The sequence below is a fragment of the Lissotriton helveticus genome, chromosome 12 (genome assembly GCF_964261635.1).
Source record: "Lissotriton helveticus chromosome 12, aLisHel1.1, whole genome shotgun sequence".
NCBI classification, from domain to species: Eukaryota; Metazoa; Chordata; class Amphibia; order Caudata; family Salamandridae; genus Lissotriton; species Lissotriton helveticus.
In genome coordinates this window covers 306167821-306191017 of record NC_136073.1, presented here as the reverse complement: position 1 = coordinate 306191017, position 23197 = coordinate 306167821, and the positions used below count along the sequence as shown (strand labels likewise).

General features: G+C 45.6%; 1 protein-coding gene across 1 annotated transcript in view; it reads right to left on the bottom strand.

Annotated features, from left to right (window-relative positions):
- LOC144799804 (cocaine esterase-like) overlaps positions 1–19580 on the bottom strand; it is a 557476-nt gene extending 537896 nt beyond the window's left edge. The window contains exons 1-2 of the mRNA XM_078671375.1: positions 19363–19580; positions 18861–19028 (exon numbers count right to left, since the gene is read on the bottom strand). Coding sequence (XP_078527501.1) covers positions 18861–18948 — 88 coding nt within the window. The 5' untranslated portion in view covers positions 18949–19028; positions 19363–19580. The remainder of the gene's footprint in view (positions 1–18860; positions 19029–19362) is intronic.
- Between the last annotated feature and the right edge of the window lie 3617 nt (positions 19581–23197).

The following is a 23197-nucleotide window of genomic DNA, read 5'->3' as shown; positions in this document are numbered from 1 at the left end:
TCCTAGGATCCAATCATATTGGGGCCGAATACTCTCCGAAATATCAGAAGCAAGTGGTGTTGAACTACTAAGAGAACCTAGATGTTGTTTATTAAATATTTGGTCGCCCACTGACATGAATCGAGGAATGCAGACATGGGCAACTTTGGGTCTAGCCCTTGCTAAACGGAACATTGCCAGGAACTGGGGCTCAGGTGTGGCACCCACATGCACACAGTGGGGGAAAGATATGGACACAGCTATGTTGGCGGAAAAGGCGGTATATGTTCACCGAGGATGCCCCAAAAAATGGACTAGGATATGGGGGAAATGGAATGAATACGGGGTGCAGCTATGCAACCCACCACAAGAACTATCTGATCTTGAAAGTAGCCCATGAAGGAGATACCCTGAAATGCTAATGATACATTGACCCAGGGGTATTTTGTCCAAAGGGAGAGTTGTAGACCCTACATAGCTCTTACCTGGTACGATGGGGGAAGAACAAATCTAAATGACATAAAGATATTACTCTTCTTTGAGGTTTGAATTTCGGGAACACCCATGGCCCGATGTGTTGATGTAACTCTAGCTGTGATCAGAGAAAAAATTAAGTCTGCCTGATGTAATAAACGGAAATGTACATTGCAAAGAATATATGACTGTATCCTATACTTAAACCGGAATGCCAAGTGTTGTATGTAACATGTAAAAGCCAATAAAATATGCTTAAAAAAAGAAAAATGCAGGGACTAGCGATCAACATGCCTTGGCAGCAGTAAGTGGAGCAGAAAGTTACTTTGATGTCCTAGGGTACAAAGTAGCTGCCTATAACTTTGTGGAATGCAGGACTACAGTTCCCACAACGCACTAGGCCATCTGGATTTGGGTGATCCCTCGGAGGGCCCGATGGCAGCGATTCTTTGGATCCAGAGTGCTGTTTTACCTGCAGTTTGCAAGGGACTGGTGTCAGATGTCCAGAGGAGTCTGAGGGTGCTTCACGCTTCCACAGGGGTCCCTCTGACTGCGGGAACCACGTTAGCCTAGGATGAGTCTCGATTAGGCAGTTCCAGGAGCGTTGCCACAGGTGCAGAGTATCCATCTTTTGCTTTGTGCAAGTCCTGTTTTTGCAGACATGGGTCTCTTCTTTTGTTCTCTACGATGCAGGCTGTTCAGAACTGAGTTCTGGTTTCAGGGGTAGCCCTTAAATCCTGGATTTAGGGTTGTTAGAGGTGTGGGTGCAAGTGGGCAATTGGCTACTAGCCCTAGTGGCTAAACCGCCCTTGAAGCGACCACATCTAGAGTGTAAATCACCTTTTTTTACCCAGAAACCACTATTTCTACCACTTTTAAAAATGGCAGAAGTCTTTCTCAGCTGTACAGACAAGGTAGCATACTCTAGCAGCGTGGCTAGCCTTCTGGGGGTGTACTCCTCATGACTACCTAATTTTTTCACCTGCCCTGGTACTAATGTGCCTGAGGGCAGGGAAATAGCTCTTCTTTCCATGTGGAGGCAGCCTGGATGCATATGAGAGGCCGTGCAGCCTTTAAAGCTCACCACCTTTATGTGCCACTTCACTAGCCAGCCTGAGAGGAAGGAGGTGTGACCTCCTTCCTCCCCAAACCTTTGTTTCTGACTCCTGGGAGGGTTCACACTGCCTGGCAGGAGGTCATAATCCTGTCTGGTGGCATCAATTGCGGATTGTCAAAAGCTGAAAAGCTGGGCCAATCATGTGAGCAACATCTAAGGTATGCTCTTGGCCAAGTTGTGACAATTTGGACAAGGTGTGCACGCCTTGTCCAAGTTGTCACAACTTGGCCATGATCGTATTTTTTCATCAAGTGCTAGGCAGCACCCAGAAGACGTAGCACACTGATAAAATTCAGTTGTTGATATACTCAAAGAAATTTAAATAGGTGTGCACAATATACTTTCAATTTGTTATCAAAATCTAAGGTAGCCACCTGGGTGTCTGCCACTGGGGTGAAAGGCACATTGTTTGATACCAAACATGACATACTTAGGTGGTACCATAATGGAGCTGCCAACATCATGTTTCCCTGGATGCCAGCCCATGTTAGTCTGTGTACTGTCTATCACTTATAGTGTCCTTCAATGGTACAGAGCACTATAGGGTCATATAAGCTTGCACTTACATTTTCAAACCTTTACTAAATCGCATCCTGCGACCTGGGCTATAGGAGTCTTTCCTTAGGGGTGACTGGTATATTTTAAAGATCGTGCATTGACTTTGCCACACATGGTAAGGGCAAAGTCGAGTTCAAGCAGTTTTTACTGCTCCTGTAGTCTAAAATGATATGTAAATGTAAATGTGTGTATACTTGTAAAGCGCACTGCCGCCCCATCCCGGGGCATCCTGGCGCTGTATACCGCTGTGGAACCCATCCTGGCTTTCCCTGTGAGATGCCCCCTCCAGGGCACACCCAAGGTGAAGCCAGGCATCCCAGCGCTGTTGGGGCAGTTGTGGAGATTAAGCAAGCTATTGCCCAGAGTTGCAGAGTGGGACCCATGATTAGAGTAGGCACCGAGGCGAGAATTATCGAGTCCGCGGACATTGAGCCCAAGACCCTGCCGCGTCGGGAATTGAACCCTGGTCCCGGGCCTGACCTCTGCTTCAGGGTCTGCCGCTTCTAACCAGTGAGCCACACTTCTCCACTGTCTGTTGCCAGTAGTTGATTTGGGTCACTCAGGGTGGCACAAATAGTGTTGCAAACCCTGGGGACCCTTTTATCAGCCATGCTCAGGGAACCACTGGTACCATGTAGTAGGGAGTTATAAGGGGGGTAAAGCCCTTTCAATTGCGATTGCCAATTCACAATTAACAGTTCTAGGGAGAGAGCAATGGCACTGGGGCCTGGGCAGCAAGCTCCAGTACACTATCAAAGTCATAGCCATTAGCATTGGAGAAAACGTGGAGGGGGTGACCATCCAAGAGGTGCGCTTTACTACAGGAATAGCCCCATATATACGGGGATGAGCAACTAACCTATCCCCTGGTATTTCTCATTGTCTAAGTGGAAAAACCTGGAAATGTCATCTGCATTGGTCTATGTTCCACTGTACAGTCCATCCTCTGTAGGGAAACGGACAATTTCATCAGTTTGGGGTTTTCCCCTCTCATCTGCATCCGAGAGGCCTGTTGTCAGTTGAAGTTAGTCCCAAACAAGTATGGTCTCAGCTTCTTCTTGGACCAACCCACAGTAAAGGCTTCCCTCTTAATGGCGCTTCAGAGCTGGTCTCACTTTAAATTGGAATTGACCTTCTGAGGTTGAAAATGCTGACCTCTCCTTTACTCCTTTGGTGAGTCCAATCTGCCAGTATCCTAATGTTAAATCAAAGGTTTTTGAGAAATTGGCTACACCCAGCTTGTCAATCAATTCATCGGCTCTTGGAATGGAGTGAGCATCAGTTTTGGTAATGGCATTTAAACCCCTGTGAATCACGCAGGACCTCATTTTGATCCTTTGAATGAGGCTTGGGGACCAGCACCACTGGGCTAGCCCAGCGACTATCAGAGGGTTCCATTAACCCAGCTCTAGCATCTTTCGGACCTCAGTCTAAATGCAAGCTTTGACTTGGTCTGACAATCTATAGATTTTGTTCTTGACAGGGAGGCTGTCACCAGTGTCCACGTAATGTGTACACAATACTGTCAGACAAGGAGTCAAAGAGTGAGCTCAGCACATTGACTTAGGACTTGCCTATAGTCAGATTGCTGGTGTGCTTTGAAGGTGTCTGACAAAACAACACCCTCAACTGACCCATTGTGTGGGTTGTTTGACAGCAAGTCACGGAGGGGTTCACTTTTCTCTTCCTGGCCTCCATCAGTGACCATGAGCATGGTCATGTCACCTCTGTCCTGCTGGGATTTTAGACAATTGACATATATTACTGTATGAGGACCCGTAGGGGTGCATATGTCTACTAAGTAGGTGACTTTCTGTTTCTTCTCCAAGATTGGATAGGGTACATTCCACTGGCCCTGGACGCCACGGGGAGCCACAGCCTCCAATACCCACACCAGCTGACCTGATTGGTACTCCATTGGTGCTGACTTCTGGTCATAACAGTGCTTGATAAGCTCCTGGCTGGCCTGTAGGTCTTTATTTGCCTTCTTCATGTACTCAGCTATACATGAATGGAGGCCCAGTACATATCCACTATGTCTTGCTTGGGCTCTTTGAGAGGTTTCTCAAATCTGTAAGCAAAGAGCAGGCAAGGTAACAGGTGACCCATCTCCTTCTGAGCTTTTCAGGGAAGCCCAATATCATGCCTTTCATGGTTTTGTTGAACTTTTCAAGCAAACCATTTGTCTGAGGGTGATAGGGGGTGGTAAACGTGTAGCTCACTCCACAGTTATCCCACATAGCCTTAAGATATACAGACATGAGATTTGTATCTCTATCAGAGACCACCTCTTAGGAAACCCAAACCTGGTGAAGATGTCAAGGAGGGCCTTAACCACAACAGGGGCAGTGACAGTCATGAGGAAAATGGCATCTGAGTACCTAGTGGCACGGTCCACTACCACTAGAGCAAACCTGTTCCCAGATGCAGTTTGAGGGTCAAGGGGACCAACAGTATCAAATTGTACCTTCTGAAAGAGAGTCCCAACAACTGGAAGTGGAATTAAAGGAGATTTGGGTTGTGTACCTGTCTTCCCACTGGCTTGACAAATCCCCCAGGAGTGTCAAAACTCATTCACTTTTTCAGGGCCCAATAAAACTGGGCAACCAACCTGTCACATGTTTTGATTTGTCCCACATGTTCAGCTAAGAGAATGTCATGGGCCAAGGTCTAATAAGCTCTTTGTACAGTTGGTGGCCCACCATTCTCCTGGCTGCCCCTGGTTTGGGGTCCCTGGACTCAGTGTTTGAAGCCCATCTTCCCAGTAGTTCCTGTGGGTTCAACTGACATCACCCTTCTCTTGACTTGTAGTTTGCTGCCTAAGGTCTTCAAGAATAGGGTTCTGCTTTTGCCTTTGGCATAGGTCCTCTCTGGAGGGTCTCCCAGCATTTAGGAGCTCTGCCAGGTCAGGCCAGACACCATCAGCTGAAGGTCCCTCCTCAGGCACCAATACATCTCCCTAAAGAGAACTCTCCACCTGGTCCTATGACCTTTTAAAAGTTGCCTTAGCAGACCTCTTGCCCTTTCTCATGCCTTTGGGGGATTGGTCCACTATTTGAGGATCCAAGCTTCACTGACTTCCCTAACATTATGCTTGTGTTCTTGTGGTAACACACATCCACTCAGGGAGACACGTCATTTCTGCATAAGCCTTCTTTTCCCCTTCTGCCCCTGCAAACGTTTCCAATTTTTTTCCCAACAGAGATTCCACTGAGATCTTAAGGGACACAACTACCTTCTTTGAGACAGTAGTCCCTCCCTATTCTAAGCTGTCCAAGGTCATTGGATGTAGCTTAGTCTGATTGTCAGCACTGGTCTCCTGCTGACTAACATCAGGTGCCATTTGGTCTCAGGAAACCAGCATAGCAGCCACCATAATGGAACTGGCACCTGTATCCCTCCCAGCCTCTACCTCAGTCCCATTGATTTTAGGCCTTTGTCTATACTTCTCCAGGCTTGGAGGTAAGGCAGCTATGGATTCAATATCCACCTCACCCAGGGAAACTGAAGAAGCCCAAGGGTGTCCTCTGGCCTCTCCAGAGTACACTTCCATCCCCATACACATGCAATTTATTTATTTATATGAAAAGTTTTATAAAGCGCAAACAAGACCCTTACAGGTATCAGAGCGTGGTACAGTTGTGGAGAAGACACGAATCAAGCCAAACACAATGGTACAAAAGGTGTTGTTAAGTCCACACAACGTCAAACAAAGGGAGTAAACAATCAAGGTCAGGGGTTGGAGAGTTGGCCCGACCCGTACTGAATCAGAAGTGCCCTAGAGCGAAATAACAATTTAACAGACAAGCACACAATAAAGCGCAACAACGGTGTAAAATAAGAATCCAATTTGTAGACAGAGCATGAGAACAAGTTGATGCTGTTAATGTTTACTCAAGAATAGCTGTTTGACATGTTTCTTGAAAGATGCAGTGGAAGGATTGAATCTGATCTCGGGAGACAGAGCGGTACAAATTCTTAGAGCAAGACTGGTGAAAGCACGATTGTAAGATCATTTTATTTTTATTTCAGAGGTTTTAAAAGTAGGGTGGACATACTTCTTAAGTTCTGACATGAGCCCGATAGTTCAAGATTAAACAGGGGTGTTGTATTGTATGACTTTATGCGTCAAGCAAGCAATCTTGAAACGTATCCTAGCTTCAATAGACAGCCAATTTAGTTGCACAAGGTTGGGGGAGATGTGGTCATGCTTTCTGGAGTAGGTGATGAGCCTGGCCGATGCGTTTAGAGTAGCTCTGAGCTGGGCTAGCTTGCTAGCTTTGGGAAGCCCAGCAAGGGTCACCAAACCATATTCCAGTCTAGAGATAACCAGGGATTGTACAGCAGACTTGTGTCTTCGGGGGCAAGGAAAGGCTTGATTTTCTTAAGAGTGTTGAGATGAAAGTTGGCTCCCCTAATAGTTACACTGATGTACGCTTGCACATTAATGTATTTGTCCATGGTGATCCCTAACAATTTAGCAGAGTCTACCGCATGAGGGGTGCAGTTAAGAGCTGTGAGTTGTTTAACCCAGTTCAGGGTAGGTGCAGAGTGGTTGAGGGGTGGAGGGGGGAATCAGAAGGAATTCAGTTTTGAGAGTATTTAACAAAAGATGTTTCTGGGCTAACAGTTGTTGAGTTTGTGAGAGTGCATCATTTAGCATTTTAATATCTTCTTGAGAGGATATCTTCAAGTACAGCTGTGTGTCATCCGAATACTTGTGGTACTGAATGTTAGAATGCAATGGCGGCTGGTGACATTTGAAAGTGGTGAGGCGTAAATACTGCACTGCAGCGAGCAAGTGTAGCGAGCGAGCCTGAACCACCTACGAGGGGTTCGGGGGGGTTCTTCCTCTGAGAAAAATTTGAAAAAAGAGTGGGCAAATGGTGCATTTTCAAGCTAATTCGAGGAAGGTGGCTTGGCGAACACATCTCTGGGAGTAGCCAGACACTGCTGCAAAATTCAGAGACTCCCTTGAATGCCGGGAGACTCGCCTCTGCATACATTATAGGCAAAGAATAGAACTTGTGTCTGAGAACTCAATGTGTAAGTGAGGGTGTGCCTTCTCTAGTGCCACGGCGTGATAACATAGTTAGTGTGTCCTTTTGCGTAACAAGTTCCCACCGCCCAACTAGCAAAACCTTTACAGAATTACTTGCCAGAGCCAAAACGTCTGTGGCTGCTCGACAAACTCTCTCCTGTTTGAGACTAAACCAACATCATAACAGAAAAGTCAGTAACAAATTTACATAAAATCCCAAGTAGAAAGATGTTTCTTCATCATTAGAATCTGCAGTTGTGCTCCTTCAGGGCGCTTTAGATGATGTGGGCAGCTATTGTCCGACTGAACAGTACTTGTTTTACAGAGCCAGAAAGGGCTTAGTTCGCGGAGTAGGGATTTGCCCCTTCTGTTTGCAGGGTACAGTGGGCGTGTGCACCAGGGTGTGTGTACAATATAAGTGTGTTCTGTACTTGGGACCTCCACAAAAAAGAGACAACAATCCCACTGCAAGAAGTGACCTCGTGCCAGACTGCGAGATACATAATTACCCCACGGAAGAGGCAACAATCTTAATAGAACAAGTCGCCCTGTGCCAGACAAGAACAGGGTGCGAGCGGAGTGTGCTGTTACCTCATAGACGTTGCAGCACTCCCTGTGTGGCCTGTAACCATGTGTAAGGCACTGAATAGTGCAAGGGACCGAGGAACACCAGTGGGACACAGGCGCTTTGCCGGGAGCCATTAGGACCCCACTGAGAAGTTAAGCATTTGGACTGGCAGTCGAGATGCGCGCTTCCCCAATCGCCATTAGCTGCCTGCTGAGATGCAAACCCTTTGGATTATTTTAAAATAAGTTTCATATATATTATTTCCCCCGGAAATTTTCACATCAAGCAGTGGCTTTACATTGAAAAAAATATTGCATGCGCATATTAGGGGCTGGAAGCTGATCGCAGTCCATATTTAACCCAGTGCTAAACTGAGAACAAAGTGATCTCAATTTCTCGTCAACCCAACTAAAAGGATTTCCTATGAAGTTTTAAAACGTTATTAATAGAACGAGGCATGGGCAGGGCAGAGATGTGCTGAAGCCGTGGCTGCTACAAGGTAATCGGTGGAGTCCATGCTGCTATCTAGCAAAGCCTTACTCCGAGTCAATTAGTGCGCGTGGGCCAGGAGCACGCAGTCTTGCATCACACTACAAGGCAATCGGTGTTGTCCATGGCGCTATGTAGCAAAGCATTACCTTATGTCTAAACCTACACATGTTTTCTCCAAATAGAGAACATTCTTGCCACAGCAGGCTTCCTGGTAAGGACGTCTCTCCACAGCCCACTGCGGTCAGTGAGCATCGCTTGGTGGGCAGTGTGTAGCCGTCTTTTTCCGATAGGAGGCAGTAAGTGGTGACATGGGTACGACGTCCTCGTTAATGGGGGTGAAGAGCTTCGACTAGGCCGTAGGTCAGACAACATATTGGAGGCACACTTACCAACACTTCTCAAATCCGTGCAGAAAAGACCTGCAGAGAGCCCCCGCTCTGGACAATATATGTTGTCACTCCCACTGCCCTCAGCTGTTCTCTTTATTTACAATGTGTACAGAAAGGGTCGGGGCTTATAAGGAAATAGGGACCTCATGAACCTGGCAGGTGAGTGCCTAGCCAACTTTTCATTTTTCACAGTTTGGGGGCCCGAGTTATTGAGGCCTGCCCTGGCCTAATGTAATGTGGTAGTGCCTCGACGGCTGAAGTCAGGAGGCGGTACGCCTGTGGAAAGGAAAAGGGGCCTGCTACTGCCATAACCAGTAACGGGTGGCAAGTAGTAGGTATGTGCCATCACTTCCATATCCGCCAGGCCGATAGCTGTGCCTGAAAGCTCAGGAGGTCTAGGGCAGAGTGAGCTGCTTGTCAAGTGGTGCCTGATGTGCAACTGGCTTCTCACCAGCCCTACCATCCTAGCAGATGCACGGACCTGCACAGGAATTCCCCGTTCCTCCAGATATCCTTTGAAAAGCAGTAGAGGCGGATCAGTGACCCTGGACAGACCCAGCCCCGCCAGTCAGTGTAAGCTGAGGTCAGAAGCCAGGAGTAGTGTCAGCAGTGGACACCCAGCCTCCGAGGCTTTTGTCCTGGCTAGAAGGCACAGGCTGGGGATCGACTTGTGGAAGTCACAGTCTGGTGGCCTCCCAGGCCGCTCATATTACAGTCCAACAAGGTCTGTAAGGGCCCCTTCTTGGGCCAGCTCTCTGCAGTGAAAGAACATACCAGCTCAAAGCCTACATGTAGTCTAAATGTGAGAAAGTGGCTCTATATATACTGGACCAGAATAAGGTACAGTGTGTATAGAGTCCACAAACCCCAGAGGTATAGCATAGGTTAAAGCCAGGTGTGACCTTACTCTCTAAAGTGATAGCTTGGTCGAGCAGTAAGGCAGTACCAGAGGACAGTGTAAAGCATTTGTTGTACACACTCAGTCAGCAAAGGGTTTCACACACTGAAAGAATGAACTCCAGGTCAATTGTTTTCATAACAAAGATATAGTTGTTTTATTTCTAGAACCAACAGGCATCAAAATATACTGTTCTCAATATGAGAGGTCTCAGGTGAGTGCTTTGCAGAAAGGCAATAAACTTTGTAAACACAATAGGTACAGGGGTTGCAGTAGGCAACACAATTCTTCACACAATTTAGCATTGAGCTCAATGGATTGTCTTGTATAAACACAGTTGATTACTTTGTAGATTACTTTGGTAATCCCAGGACTAGCTCCTAGATTCAGTCCTGGGGTCTAAGCTGAAAACAGTTTAGCAAAAACGTTTTAGGTATTGCAGTGATTTTTCAGGAATAAAAAGCTATTTTAAAAGTTCACACTTAGAAACTTTTCAACAGAAATCTGGCAATGTTATCCAATGGGAGAAAATTCAGGTTGCAGGTTAGGTACGATCTCGTTACTTTTGTAATGCAGTACTGGGCTCCTGGGGCCAGCGCTGGGGTCTCAACTTAAAACAGGTAAGTAATTACGCTTCAGTATTTCTTATGATTTGTAAAGAATATTTCTAGTTTTCAAAAGTAGACACTTAGAAGAAATTTCATAGAAAAGCAGACAATGGATTCCTATGGAGAAAATACAAGTTACTAGTAAACCCGCTAGGGATTACTTTTGCGGTTCAGTTCTTAGCTAAGAGGTACAGTACTGGCTCCTCTCCTGATCACAGGTGAATATTTCAGAATTCGGATAATTTAATATGAATATTTTAAGTTTTCAAAAATAGACAGAAGATTTTTCGAGTCAAAACCAGTCAATGTTGTTCAATGGCAGGTAAGTGTGTTACCGGTTTCCTGGTGAGTACTGGACTGCTGGAATTGTGGTTAGGGGCATAGACTCAGGGGTCCCCCAGGGTCAGGTAGGTACAGTTGATTCACCCCTTAGCGGTGCAGGGGGCGGCCGGGTGCAGAGATAGTTAGGGCCAATGTAATCCAATGGGGGTCAGTGGGGCCTCCAGTTGGTGGCTGCTGGCTAGCTGGCCACGTGACTGTGGGAGCTGGGCTCCTGGTCACCTGTTCAGGGCAAACGGGGAAGCAGAATAGGACAAAGGTGGCACAGCCAGCGGTACTCGGGCGGTTGGGTGTAGGGTGCTTTTGAGCCGTCGGGCGCTCAATGTTATCCAATGGAAAAGGTAACAAGTGAACAAAGGCTGCAGGCTCGGGGGCGGAGACTCTCCAGGGGTGACCAGCACATTGAGAGGTAAGTTGGGATCTTGGAGCACAGGTTGGTACCCCAAAGGGAGGCACAGGGGGTTGTAGGGCGCCGGGTGCAGGGGTGTCTTTGGGTGTCGAAAAGCTTACCCTCAGCTGGTCGCGTTTGGAGGGGCCCCTGGGTCTGAGTCTGCAGGCGTTGTCTGGTTCGTCGAGGAGAGTCTTTGTGCACTGGACATCGGGTTCCAGTTGCCGGTGGGACGTTCTCGTGGTCTTTGATCACTTGTGCCCAGGCCGAGCTCGGCGGGTGCAGAGTGAGCTGGTCCGGAGCTTACTGGCTGGCACCAGGGGGGTGGTTGCAGCAGAGCCTCCGCTGAGGGGAGTCCCAGTCTTTAAGAGGGTCAAGGCTGGCAGGTCCTCTGGGTGTCCCAAGGTTGCTGTCCGCAGGAGTCACCAGGATTTAGGCAGGAGCAGGTTCCAGGGTCGGCAGGCCGGTAGGGCTGGGGCCAAGTCAGTTGTTGTCGTCCTGTTGTTAACAGCTGCACAGCAGGTCTTCTTCCTCTTGGTCTTCTTTCTTCTTTTATTTTCGGGATCTGAAGAAGGAAGGTTCAGGGATCCCCTAAATACTGAATTTAGGGGTGTTACAGGTAGGGCAAGAGCAGGGACCAATAGATAACTGTCCTGGGGTGGGTACACTCCTTAGTCTGCTCCTCTCCTGTGGGAGGAGGGCAGGAGCCTAGCTGGGATCGGGCAGAGGTCCCCATCTTCAAGATGGCCGGAGCCCGGGGTCGTGCTTCACCTCGTCTCCCCCACCTGAGGGGTGGGGTTGGCACAGACTGGCACCCCCCCCTTCCTGAAGTAGTTTTTCCCGGCAGTCTTCCCGCCAGAGTGGGGGTCAGAACTGGTGGGGGCCAGTTGCTGGTTACAGCAAATGGTCTGAAGAAGCTCACAGAGGCGGCATGCCTTTGAAGCTTCCCCCCTGCCCATCCTGGGGGAGAAGACCTAGCACCTCGCCCAGGATGTGCATTGTTGCAGGCCCAGGAGAGTGGGGGCCCTCCACCCAGGGGTACAGCAACATGTCTGCTGTGTGGCAGCCTCTGCAGCCACTCAGCCCAGACGGAGATTGTGGGTTAGGTTTTCAGGGGGCATCTATAAGATACCCTCTGGTGCATTTTACATTAAATCCCACACTGGCATCAGTGCGGGTTTAATGTGCTGAGAAGTTTGGTACCAAACTTATCAGTCTTCAGTGTAGCCATTATGGTGCTGTGGAGTTCGTAATGATAACCTCCTAGCACCATATACTCTTAATGGCATCACTACACTTACAGTGCCCAGGAACCGCCCTGGGTACTGTAGGGGCACAGGGCTCATGCACCTGTGCCCACACCTTTGGCATAGGGCACCCAGCTAGAGGGGTGACTGAAGTATACCAGGGCAGTGGGTTCTGTGGGCATGGCACACAGGGATGTGTGCCATGTTGACTCTTTGTTTAGGTCTGTACTTAGACACTCAGCCTGCAAAGGCAGTGTGTGGGTGTCAGGGTACAGGGCCCCTGAGGGTGGCACAATAAGGGCTGCAGTCCTCAGGGGTCTTCTCTGGTCACCATGCCCTGGGTACCTAGTGTACCATTTACTAGGGTCTGACAGGTGGCCAGAGATGCCAATTGGGTTTTAGTTTCAACACAGCTTTTAGGGAAGGAACACAGGCCCTGGGTACCTGCTTGGCAGGAACCCAGGGCACACTCAGTCAAAGTACATCAGCAATTCAGAAAAAAGTGGGGGCATACCAGTGCAAGAAAGATGGCACTTTCTCACACATGTTTTTATGCAAAACAGCCACACCAGGGCATAGAGTCAGACCTGCTGGACAGGGAACCCAAAGCAGTCCTGGTGGGACCAAAATAAAATAAAACTCACCGCGCCGCCTCAGCTACTGGATGGTCCCGACTCCCCCAGTCCCAAGTTTTCCTGCTGCTCTCCTCAGGAAAGCCGCCGATAGGAAGCCTCCCTCCCTTTCGGAAGCATCCCTCCCCTCTGCCAATCACAATTCTGCAATGGCATCTTTGTGATTGGTGCGGTGCAGGTGCACAGCGCCCCAGCCGGGTGACTGATGAGAGGCCCCTTTCTCTATATAGGCTGCATGCAGCCTACTTAGAGAAAAGGGAGAGTGTGCATGACTCCTTTGGTCGGCCCCAGGCTGAACAAAGCAGTCAGGGCCCACAACAGTGGGAAAGCCACTCCCCCTGCCCTCAAACAGGACCACCCACCTGCCCGCCCACAATCAGGCACTTCTGCTTTCTCACAGTGCGAGAAGCAGAAACATAAAATGGTAGTTTAACCATTTTATATTTCTGCTTCTCACACTGCGAGAAAGAAGTGGGGCGACGCCCCCACGTCCCTATGGAGGAGACGCCACTGTTAGAATGGTTCAGAATACCAGCCAATCCCTTGGATTGTCCACCACTGGGGGGACGTTTTGGAGCATGCTACATCTCCTTTCTCATGACCTGCCTGATGACAATCATGACAAAATCCAGAAACCTGTGCTAGATCCCAGTTTTTAGTCTGATACCCTTTGCCTTTGGTCTGGGAGAAGTCTCAGGCCCAACCCTCCTGAGAACTTTAGTGGCTTTTTGAGAACTCCTTCTTTTTATTCTGTTTGTTGCTCACCTCCTTTCCCTGAAGGGAAGTGTGAGCACCTTGTTTGTGGTCACTCCCACCATGGGTCTTTCTGGGCACCTGAGGTAATTTTAAGAAAATCAAAATTTTAAGAAAGGTAAAGCGTCTTTGTGAAAGATGATTCAAAATAATCAGTTCACAACAAGCATTGAAAAAGCAACTGGCAGTGACTTTCCTCATAAGTGAAAATGTTATTTTTTTGGCAGGTTTCTGTGAGCAAGTTATATGTATGAATGAATGTAAGAATTGCAGTGGTTAGCTGGATGAAAGCATCAGTGGGAGAATTATTTGGTGAGTGATTGAGTGCCGGGTGGGTGAATTGATGAGTAAATGCATGGATGAATAAGTAAGTGTGTTTATAGATGAATGCTGGATGATTACATAAGTGCATGATTGTATGAAGTCTCAAACAAGATGAAGAGTAAGATTATGAATGGATGAATCGATTAATGAGTCATTCATCCACCAACACCTATGCATCAATACATTCATCTTCTAATCTGTGTATATACCCACTCACACATCTATATTAATTCCTCATTTAATCCACATGTACACAGTCATGCTACCCTCCATGTTTGCATGCACAGTAGGTCTCAACATTAATTTATCCACAAATTCATGGAGTCATCTAACCATACACTTGTCCACTTAGACAAATGCACCCACTGATATTCACCCACTCATGTAGGCATAATCCATCTATTTACCTGTCTGTTCATGGGCCGATATTCACAAGTCGCGTAGTGAGTATAAATATTAGGGCTGGGCGTAGTTCGTGAAGTAGCGCTACGCGGCGCAACGCGAAGTGTACTTCGCTTTACACGAGCTACGTGTAGCACTACACGAACTGCGTAGTACCCTGTTCTCTCTGTGCAAGATGCTGTTTTCAATGATTGCACAGTGCAGACAAGCATCCGGCACTGTGCAATCATTGAAAACGGCATCTTGCACAGTGCGAGCTGTAGTTTTCTGCCACTGGAGTAAATTTTTACTCGAGCTGCAGCTTTCTGAACGCGGACTGGTAGTTTCTCATGGCGAGCAGTCGCGAGCATAGGCGACCACTCGCAATGAGAAACCTGACCTCCCCGTGGTTGAGAATCTCGACGGGAGGTTTATTTTCCAAGCTCGCGATTGGCAACTTGATGTAGCTGATCGCAAACGAGGAAAAAGTCATGCCGGGATGTCATTTTGCTTGTTTGCGGTCGCCAACTTGATGTTGAGGGCCGCGAGTAAGCAAAAAATGACCGCTGCACTACGCTACTCTACACTACGCGTGTTTGCACTGTGCTACTTGCAGTTCGCCTAGTGCGAAGAAGCGCAAACTTCGAAACTACCGCGAGCGTAGCGTAGTGCTTTGTCCAGGGTTAATAAATATCTGTATGTATGTTGACTTTGTGTATGTGTCCCTTCTTGTGTGCTGCTTGTGTGCAGGTGGTGTGTTGGTCCGTGTGTGCATTCATATTTATAATGTTTGCTTTTTGTGTCTCCATGGGTGCCTTTGTGTTATGTGTGCGTGGTTGTCTTTTGGTCTGTGTTCTCTGGTGTCTGCATGAATGTTCATATTTGTTTGCATGTGTGTGCGTGGATGTCTGTAGACGTTTTTCTCTGCATCTGCATAGGAACAAGAATAGAAGCTCTTTGTGGCTTGTGTATGTGTGTGTGCCTGCATGGATGTCCGTATGTTTGTCGGTGTGTGTGCTTAAAGGTGTAGTTTTTGTGTGCATCGATTCCTGTAGGTATATTCCACTGCATCCACATGAAATCATCAGTATTTGATGTGTGAATGTCCTTGGTTACCAGTATAATGTGTGTTTTTGTCAGTGGTCGAAGTGGGGGGAAAAAGTTGGGGAACTGTGGGTGGAGAATCAGAGGGCGGGAATAAACCAAGGATTGGATCAATGGGTGGAACCAGAGGTGAGGCCAGAATATGCAAACATCCCAATTTTTAGTGTTTGTTTGGCATTTCACTGCCCAGTTTAATCAACCAATGGATACACATGATTATTTAAGGTTACAATGAGTTGATATTAAAATACATTTACAAAGTGGGAAATCAAGGAATGTCCAAAATACAACAAAATGTGGAAGCACAAGCCATTTGTCTCCGAGACATGGAGTTTCTGTTATCAGCACTTCTCCCTTTTTCCACAACAGCAGTTCAAACATGAATGGCAAAATATCCTAGTTTGCAAATGTTTTCTATATAATGATGGCTCAGCCATATTTGCCACATAATGCAAGATCTGCCGCATGATCTGACCATTTTAACTAATAAATTATTTGTAGCTCAAACATTTCAAAAGTTAATAAAAAATATGACTTGTGTTGCAGCAGTGGAGTGGATGGCCCATTGCAAAGGTTGACCTTTCTCACTGCTGTATTTGTATGTTACTCTAGTACTAACAAGGACAAATCTTTCCAGAGACTGTTAGCGTGGGTACACTTGTCAAAATAAAATATCATAAAATATACTACATTACGCTACAGCCTTTTTTTCAATACATAATTTAGTCAACACTGTGGTATAATTGTGTCCTCCTTAATAATATAATTAATTCCAGTGACCCCACAGCAGGCAGCACATGTTAAAAGTGCTTGTGAATGAAGAAGAGAGATTGTGAAGTTTGCAAACTTAGTTTGGTGTGAGTGCAACTCCTGCATTGCAAATCCCTGGTGAGTTGCAGCTACTACTGCTGAAAACAAGGCCAATGGAGGTACCTATTGGCGAGGCAGATTGGCCTTAAGGGCAGGGCCGGCCTTAGCACTGCTGGTACCCTTGTGCATTCATGTTTGTTGGTGCCCCCCAATGACCACCTCCACCACGGACTCCCTCACTACCACCTTTTAACTGTGCCCCTCAAGTCTCCATAACAAAATTCTCTCTCAGATGTATTTAATCTGATTTACATACCATTGCAGGGTGTCAGAGCACTTTACATCACACACATTACAAAGAGACAATCAATCCTACATGTGTAAATCATTGTATAACAAATGTTACATAAGACTAAGAACTACAGTGTGTGAGTCACATGGCAACCATCTTAGTAGGCCGTATAGTTTAATAGTGATTGGTCTGGAGAAACACAAACTCAAAATGTAAAACGTAATACCATGGTTTGGGGGGTTCTCTTTAATAACCAGAATTGATTTCTATCTAAAAGAACACTCTTTGCAACATTAGGATAATCAAAGACTGGTAGAAAAAACATAACACTCTAATTTATACCTTGCAGTTTGTATGCAGCTCTTAGATGGCAGTTAATAGCTCACTGTTCTATGTTTAGGATTTTAACTTTTAAACTGCAAGTAACAAAATAATCTCTCTGACAAAAGCCTGACCTATTTACATTATGTGCACTTTGTGGTCTGCATGGTACAGGTTCTGTGCAGTGGGCACATTAACCCTCTGAGCTACCTTTCCATGAGTCAAAACTTTCACTAGACAAAACTCTGATCTCTCTCTAGGAAGAACGTTAATCACCAGAGTCATCATGACATTTTTTTGTTGCCGAAAACTGCTGGAGGCCAGGAAGGAGGCAGCAAGTGCTTTTAAAACCATAATATACTTGTAAACATGATGCCTCCACCCAAAGTCAGCATCCCATGCAGTCCCACCGGTTGCACCGCCCTACAGCTGGCCCTTCTCAAGAGTCCTGTGACATCAGTGACAGAGTCACTGTTGTTCCAGTGTGTACTGCTTCATAGGTCTTCCCGTAAGACTGGAGGTGAACTTCAGTATGGATTGTGGTGTACAAGCCTTGAAGGTTAACTTACACTTGTCATGCTAGGGTCCACCTGCTGTTGCTAAGACACCAGGCCTTCTAAGGTCTTGCGAGGCCTTCTAAGGTCTTGCAAAGCCTTCTAAAGTAGGGTCTAGCATGGGATTATGTCCCCTCAGGAGAGTGGTCTGGTGGACTGATTATTAAGGCTAACCCTGGTTCCCTAGTTCCAAATTCAGCAGCTCTGGCCATAGTGCCACATCCTCTCCCCCACTGAACACCATACTGCCCCACTCAGAAAAACCCACACTGCCTTCAACTACAACCCAATTGTTGCTGGGGATAAACAACTGGATGTGGCTCAATATAAATTACGCACCAGACAAGAGCAGTGTGCGGCCTATAAAAAAACAGTAACATCATCCTGGAAAAAGCAAACACTCATAGGGAATGCAAAATTTTGCAAACCATGTGAAATGTAAGCAGGAACAACATGGTTACCTTAACGCTTTTACACTCACTATTCAGAAATCAGTGAGCGCTTTTGCCTGAAAAGTTAAGGACATGACTACAGGGCCCTGAATGGACCCATTTCAATTTCCATTGCTTATATCCTTACAAAACGTAAGTAGTATGGTTAAAAAAAAGACCACATCCCTGAACGCAGAGCCGCAGTACACATTTGTTTTCCAATCCATGCATTGCAGTACCTCCAGGATTAGTGCAGTAGTTCCAAGCCCGGGAAAACAAAGACAAGAAAACAAAAATAGCGCCTCTCTAGCAAACGCTGTAAAAGTGGCGCTAATGTGTCTGGGTGTGAATAAATTCAATCTGGCCAGTTTGCTACCATTCTGTCTTACTTTTTATTCCTGATGTTGCACTTTGGAATTAAAATGTTAGAAGAATACCACATTTCCAGCAAAAGTGTTTTTCTTTTTTAGATCCATTTCACAGAGGAGCAAAGAAAAGAAAAGAGAGTTAGAGCCCCTTCTTGAAGTCAGGGTTTTCAGAAAGAGAGGAACTGCTAGACAGAAAGAGGAAGGGAAGAATGGAAGGAAAGAGTTGGGAGGGGGAGCTGTGGCGGCAGAGCACGAGTGGACACTGTCTTTGTCTTCTCTGGGCAAGAAGGAAAAGACTGAGTTCAGTCGCTTCTCTGCCGCCTCACCCGTCCCCGAACGCCAGGAACGCAGAGCATTAGCTATAGGACATGGCGATTTATTGTGCCCTGGGACGCATTTTCAAAATAAATAAGTAGGGGAACGGAATCTTTGGAATGAAACAAGTAGGGCACGCCGTGCCCTGTCGATCCCGCCCACTTCGACCACTGTTTTTTGAGTGCATCGATTCCTACACATCTGTTGGTGGTCTATGTGCATTTGTGACTGTACGTGCGGTAATGTGTGTGTCTTTGTGGACGCCTGTAGGTAAATTCCACCAGTATATTGTGTGTTTTTGTGTTCATGCATCATATACGAGCCAGACGTATTTGCTTTGGGAGTGTTTGTTTTTCTACATTCCCTCTTAAGAGATGCGCCATGAGACAAGTGCTGATACATGGTGGTGCAACTTACGCAATCAGTAAACACACAAGCATAAATTAACAAATACTTGATGAAAGAAATGCTACATACCATCTGCAAAAATCGATGTTAACCACAAATCAAAAAACAGACACGAGAGAAGAAACCATTTGCCACTCATCATGTTTGCCATTCTCATATCGCGACGTAAAACCCTATCCTGTATGGCAGTCTCCCAGCTGAGTCGCGACACCAAGTGGACCGTTTCGACTTGATTGCCTAGGAAGACAAAAAGGAGCAATGAATAGAAACGTGCGTCATCACAGCAGTGCCACGGAGATTTCATGTTAGTGCACCTAAAACAAATATTCACTCAAAACTACACATTTAAACCGTGCTGGGCAAAAGGAAATGTCTGATACATTGCGCGTTCAAAGCCCAAAACTTTATTTATTTTTGATTATGTTAGAAATAAAATGTTAAGTGTCAAAACCTAAAAAAAAAAAAAAAAACTAATTGAATAAACAAAATAAAGACGAAGATAATATTGTACTTTAAAATACGTGTCTCCCAATGTCTGGCATATACTTCCTGTATAGAGTTTACCTCTTACCTATGAATCTAAAAGTACCAGCTCCTTCTGCTGCCCACACCGAGTTCTCAGCAGCAGTGTGTGTGGGTGTGGGTGTGTGCGTGTGTGGACGTTAAATGCTCCCAGTAAACAGTTTGTCCTGGCACCAGATTGGCCCAAGCCCTTTTTCGCTTGCACAGCCTTTTCACCCAGTGACAAGCAAATAAAATATGTTCTTTCACCTCAGCCTTTCATACAGTGATTTATACCTTTGGCAGTAAAGTAATTCAGATAAAGAAAAAGCCACCTTAGTCGACCTTATCCTATGGCAAAACTCCAGTAACCCTGATAAAAAATATGTCAGGGTTGTACGGTTTGTTTCAGTCAGTAGATAAAGGCCTGGCGGACTGAGCTTCCATGACCTGGGTTAAAGTTAATTTCATAATGCAAGACATATTTTTAAGCGACAGAAAAGCATCTGAGAAATCTCCTGCTGCCAAAGAAGCAAACGTTCAAACAGTGAGCTTGCAATCTCTGATACTGATGGCGCCCTGAACAGGTCTTAGTTTGGCCTCTACGACACTGCAGCTGCCTGTTTGAGTAGAATCGGTCTCAGCTCACAACCTCCTCCCTACAAATGTTCGACTTTATGATTTAAAAGTTCACTTGCTGAATATTGAAAAGGAAAAAAGACCCTGTGGCAGGACTGCTGTTCTATTTGTGTTTATTGTGGGATTTGTATTCCTAATAATGCTGTTGAAGTCTGAGCACAAAAGCAAGCCACTATCACCATGCCAAAAAGCTCCATAGCAACCAGTTTGCTACTAAGCACTTGGATGGAGCTTGGCCAGCCTAATGTTTTTGGAGATTATGGGACAATAAATTTAACAATCTCAAGCTTTGATTGGCGGAATATTCCTAATGAATAGAACTGTTTCTGAATATCTGGAATCGCGACAAAAAAATTCAGAGGGAGGCCATCTTACTTCCCTCGTATTTCTTTGCAATTGTCAAAATATTCATAGACCAAAGGTGGGAAAACAACAGAAATGTGTTGTTTCATCCCCCAAAAACATGATACACTTGTCAAAAGCACAACGCGTAGAACTTATGTTTTCTGAGGGAAAAATAGGGAATTAAAAAAACCCTCATGAAGTTTGAGGGCATCAGGAGAGAACTATTGCACAGCGAAAGAACTGATGCAGAATTTCGCTCTTCCCCTGTGCAGTAGTTCTCCCCTGATGCCATCAAACCTCAAGGCAGTATTTTGTGGGTCCACCACTCCAACATATGCATGCTTTCTCCCCAACCTGTTGCTTACTGTACAGGCCAAGGAGAGATGAATAATGAAAAACCCTTCTTCTAAACCGCCGCTGGGCCTGGAAAGGTTCAGTGGGGTAGCAACACACAGTGGCTTTGCGAATTGGCCAAGGTGTGATCATTAATCCTTCTTGATCTTGCCAATTAACCGGGTATCGCTGCCAATGCACTTACCCATTTCAATTACGTATCTCTACACCCTCATAAGTTACCCCATTGCCATGCCCAAGGGCCTGGATGGGGTGTCACAGTGACCTTACTCCCCACCAATTCCACCAAAGTTAAGGAGGGAGTCACAAACCAAACAACACTTGGGCATGTGACAGAAGGCCCGGTATGAAGATCAGCATTGTAAACATGACACTGAAACCCATCTGCCACGGGGTGTCGGACGGCTGCATGTGAAGGATTGCCCATTGGTCCTATTTAGAACTCGAGAAAATAAAAACAGATATACACTAAAAAAAAAAACATAAAAAACTCTAGGTTAAAGTAATGTTATAGTTAGGTGTTGAAATGAGCCATGAGCTATCATTGAAAATCTCCCAAAACACTGAAATATACCATTTATAGTTTAGTCAGAATACTATAATTTGAGTCCCAATTGTGCTCTGCTTAATACATGACGTATGACATGTTACTTTTTATTTTTAAGGAACAGTGATATGGTTTGGGTGTTTATGCAGGGATGTTGCAGAGCCTGGTCAGTTTAGCGCACGATGAAGGAGGAAGGTGTAGTTTTTTTTAACTATGCAATTATTGCATCATGGCATTCCTCTGCCCTCCTTTGCACCAATATAATATTTTACACCATAGCCAGATGTTTTACCCTCCTGCGGCATCTACTCAGAATACCACATGAGAGGCTTGTGGTGACTTCCTCTGAAAACCAAACTCTCGAAGGATGTGTGGTAAAATCCAATGAAAACCATCCTCTTAATGGATATGATATTAAATTCTCACAAAGCTCAAACTCTTGTATTGGGGACAGAGTCTTGGCAGCCATCATAATTCATGTGCAGAAATAGCGCCCCAATGCACAGAAGAAGTTCACATCGAGAACTTCACCTTGATGGCATATGTCAAGGTCAATCAGAGTTAGCCAAGAGACAGCAAAGTGAATTCTTTTTTTTAGAACGGCGATAGAAAATTGCGTTAGAATAACCGTATCTGTACTATGATGGTATGTTTTGTTTAGCACCACTAATCTGTAAAAGCTTAGGGAGATGTGTAAAGCACTGTCTTGAGGAAATAATGGAGAAGCGCTAGGATCACGTGCATAAGCACTAACCAAGGTGACTATATGTTCTGTGGGGCAGTAACCACAGTGTTATACGGTGAACAGTTGAAATACGAGAAGTTTCAGCATATGATGACATACGGAACAATATCACTCTCTGTGATTAATAATAAAGATTTGTATGTGTGCTCTGTGTATATCGGACGAAAGTCACTGACTAGGTAATTTACCTCCCGGCTGCTAGAACCGTTCTGACACAGATATATAATAACCTAATATTGTCCTTGAGTTAGATGCAATACTAGGGAAATATCTGAGAGGAAGTCCTGGCATGTGTTCGATCATCTAGTGAAAGCACTCTCTTTTCTTCACAGGTGAGCAGACTGTCTTTTTTTTATTTCACATTTCTACGTTAGTTTTCTTTTTGTTCCTGAACCTCCTTTGTAAGATTATCCTTGAATGAGATTCAGGAGGCAGTGATGATGATGAAAAGATCTTTAATAAGAACCAGGTGACAGACACCCCATCCAACTCACAGGACTGGCAACTGTCTTCTGACAAGATGCTCAGCCAGCCATAGCAACATGTTCCATATTCTACACAGAGTTAAAGAACACATGCTCAGATATTTTTAAAGTAGGACATTACATTATCTTCCCCCTAATAAACATCTTGAAACTCTAAAAACATGACAGAAGTAACTATACATAATCCTGCAACTTATGAGGACGTTTGATTGTCCTTTGCGGTCTAACTTGCACATCTTCAGAAGGCTTTGAAATGTAGAACTTGAGGAAGAAGAAGAAGAAGCCGATGTCTCCAAGGGAAGACACCTAGATACTCTGTTGAGATTCCATATTCTGTAATCATTGGTCTTGACAGCATTTTTATAGGCTTTAATCACTTTAAAAGGTTTACTAAACTTTGAAAATCCTGTATCAAGACGGGGTGATTTTATTTTTATCCAATCGCCCACAGACACAATTGTTTCTTTTGTAGCGTTACGACCATCAAACCACACCTTACGTTTTTCCATAACTTTTCTCTCCTTCTCTTTCTACCCATCAATACAACCAACATCCTCATCAACCAAGGTTCTCTTCGCTAAAACCCACGAAGGACAGATTTCCACATTGGGCATCCTTCCTTTAAATAGTCTAAAGGGCGAGATACCTGTTGAAGAATGTGGTGTAAATCTATATTCCCTTACTTTCTTTCTCGTAGCCTGTTCCCAATTATTCCCTGACACAACCGCTTGCTGCAAACATTCTTTCAACACCTTTACAAACCTCTCACCCAAACCATTGCACTCGGGGT